General features: G+C 45.3%; 1 protein-coding gene across 1 annotated transcript in view; it reads left to right on the forward strand.

Annotated features, from left to right (window-relative positions):
• Positions 1 to 207: 207 nt before the first annotated feature.
• The window catches only part of LOC104278861 (endoplasmic reticulum metallopeptidase 1-like), a gene marked incomplete at both ends in the record, with an annotated part of 3,780 nt that continues 880 nt past the window's right edge, over positions 208 to 3,107 (forward strand). Inside the window, 2 exons of the mRNA XM_009875968.1 lie at positions 208 to 419; positions 1,140 to 1,246. Of these exons, the coding sequence (XP_009874270.1) occupies positions 208 to 419; positions 1,140 to 1,246 (319 nt within the window). The remainder of the gene's footprint in view (positions 420 to 1,139; positions 1,247 to 3,107) is intronic.

Genomic DNA, 3,107 nt, shown 5'->3' on the forward strand with positions numbered 1-3,107 from the left:
GGTGTATGCTGAATGTAGGTGGTTTTATGGTGTGTTTCTTTATCTGAGTATTTCTATATATATATATTCATACTTAGATATGAGTTCAGTGCATAGTGGAAATGCAGCAGACCTTGAGATTTGATATGGAGGGTATTTGAGAATTATTTCTGACTCTTGTGAACTGCACAGGCTTCATCATCTTTCTGTGTATGTGTTTTCTTCTAGCACGCTAGCAGAAGATTTCATGATATAGATGGAAATGTGATTAAAAGTGACTCTGGTATATGGATTAATGGATTTGACTATAATGGAATATCTCACATAACTCCCCATGTACCTGAAATCAATGACACCATTAGAACTCCCTGTGAAGAGCAGGCGCCTTTCTGTGGTCTCCCTTGGATTCTGCCAGTGCATTTCTTGTTCCGGTTGGTGTGAACGCTGCTTCACTTGAGCACTTACTGCCAAAGCATATTGGTCATTTAAGGCAATCTCGCTTATGCAAGGGAAGAAAAAGTAAGGCTAATCTTGGCCCAAAAGTAAGTAATCCTTCCACTTTGGAAGACGCTTAAAACTTCTGTCTAGGTGCAGTGTCTTCTACCAGCATCTCTACAGGAGATTTCTGGGTCTGCTGCAGGAGCTGTAGAAGTTGATGTGTGGAAAATTAATGTCAGCACCAGTGGAGGAAAAAGGTGAAGGAAGGGCCTTTTAAAAGGCAGTTCAGAGCAGGAATATGTATTCCCTTCTTTCCCACCTCCCCCCAGCTCATAGCAGAGGAAGTCTAAAGCAGGTGGTCTCCACAGAAGCAAACTAGCTGCTGTGACTATTTCTCATGCCCCAAGAATCTTGTGAGCAAAAGTGTACTGGTTTGAAGTTGCAAATGTTCTTCATTGTTTTAATGTTTTGTAATTTAAGGCAGGTGAAGATTATGAATCATGACTGGTTTTCTATTAATATGCTCTTAAAATATTTGTTTGGCCACAAGCTGCTAATTTTACATCCGTCTGCTAGAATCAGTAGCTTTTGAATATTTAATTTAGTAACAGCACAGTTAACTATACTATACAAAAACTTTTTCTGTTCTCATACTTAGTACCTCTAAGTGCTGCACTGAGAATAAGTTAAAACTTACCAGTTTTTCCTGTTACAAAAAAAAAGTATCTTCCTGCTCCAGAAATTTTTCCAAGAAGCCCCATTCACTTCAAAGTTCTGTCCAAGGAGCTGATGCCCTGGAACTCTATGAGGTTAAACTTTGAAGTATCTGGTGAGTGACTAAAACTTCTGGTTTGTGATTTGTGTTTATTTTTATGCCCATAATAAATTAGGTTTTTACTCCAATACTGCAGTTTCTGGTGATCTTCCCAAGATAGCAAGTTTTGTGAGATTACCATGAATTAATTCTGTTTCATAACACCCTAGAAGCTGTGAGTGTTGTGTTGCAGTTGCTGTTTGGGGGACTTGTCTGTTTTTTCTTATAGCAAGTCCTTTCTTACAGTCTGTTTTGTAGCTTTGTCCTTCTCCTACATCATGTTATTTTATTCAGAGCTTAGAAGTCATTGAAGCGTCTTCTCTAAACCTGTTTGTGAACAGAGAAGGACTTGTGGGGTGATGTGATGGTTGAAGGCTGTCTTCAGCAGAGCTATCATGAAATGATAGTTTTCGATTCTCGGAGGAGTGAGGAGAGGATCAGGGCTGCCATCTTGGACTTCTTGGGGCAAACTTTGACCTGTTTAGGAACCTGGTTGACTGAGTCCCTTGGGAGGCAGTTCTGAAGGGCAAAGGAGCACAGGAAGGCTGGACATTCTTCAGGAAAGTGATCTTAAAGGTGCAGCAGCAGGCCTTATCTCCCGTCTGCTGAAGGATGAGCTGGTGAGGAAGAAGAGTGGGCTGAGTGAACAGAGTGATTTGGCTGGAACTCCGGAAAAAAATGGAGAGTTTATGAGCTTTGAAGGAAGGGACAGGTAACTCGGGAGGACTACAAAGATGTCGTGAGGTGATGCAGGGAGAAAATGAGCAGGGCCAAAGCCCTGCTAGAACTTAATTCGGCCACTGCTGTAAAAGACAATAAAAATATTTCTGTAAATATATTGGCAACAAAAGAAGGGCTAAGGAGAATCTCTGTCCTTTATTGGATGCAGAGGGAAACATAATGACAAAGGCTGAAGAAAAGGCAGAATTACTTAATGCCATCTTTACCTCAGTCTGCAATAGTAAGAGCAGTTGTTCTTCAGGTACCCAGTCCCCTGAGCTGGAAAGCAGGGACAGGGAGCAGAATGAAATCCCCATAATCCAAGGGGAAATGGTTTGTGACCTGCTGTTCCACTTAGACACACACACAGGTCTATGCAGGTGGCAGAAGTGCACACCAAGACACTATCCATCATTTACCAGCAGTCCTGGCTAACCGGGGAGGTCCCAGGGCACTGGAGGTTGGCAAATGTGACACCCGTCTACCAGAGGGCTGGAAGGAGGATTAGGGAACTACAGCCTGTCAGCCTGACCTTGGTGCTGGCGGGAATGTTATGGAGCAGATCATCCTGAGTGCCATCACGTGGCACATACAGGACAACCAGGGGATCAGGCCCAGCCAGCGTGGGTTTATGAAATGCAGCTCCTGCTTGACCACCCTGATCTCTTCCTATGACAAGGTGACCCACCTGGTGGATGAGAGAAAGGCTGAGGATATGTCTCCCTGGTCTTTAGTAAAACGGTTGATGCCATTTCTCTCAGCATTCTCCTTCAGAAATCGACTGTTTGTGGCTTGGACAAGCGTACCCTTCGTTGGGTGAAAAACCGGCTGGGTGTCTGGGCCCAAAGTGTGTTGGTGAGTGGAGTTAAATCCAGTTGGCAGCTGGTGCCGTGTGGTGTTCCACATGGGCTGTGTTGGGGCCAGGTCCTGTTTAACATCGTTGTCAGTGACCTGGACAAGGGGATCAAGGGCAGCCTCACTGAGTTTGCAGGTGACACCAAGCTGGGTGGAAATGCGGGTGTGCTGGAGGGTGGGAGGGCTCTGCAGAGGGGGCTGGGCTGAGGGGCCGAGGCCAGTGCTATGAGGGGCAACTGGGCCCAGGGCTGGGTCCTGCCCTTGGCTCCCGGCACAACCAGAAGAGCGGGGGTGTGCGGCC

Source organism: Apaloderma vittatum, unplaced genomic scaffold (assembly GCF_000703405.1).
Source record: "Apaloderma vittatum isolate BGI_N311 unplaced genomic scaffold, ASM70340v1 scaffold13829, whole genome shotgun sequence".
Taxonomy (NCBI): Eukaryota; Metazoa; Chordata; class Aves; order Trogoniformes; family Trogonidae; genus Apaloderma; species Apaloderma vittatum.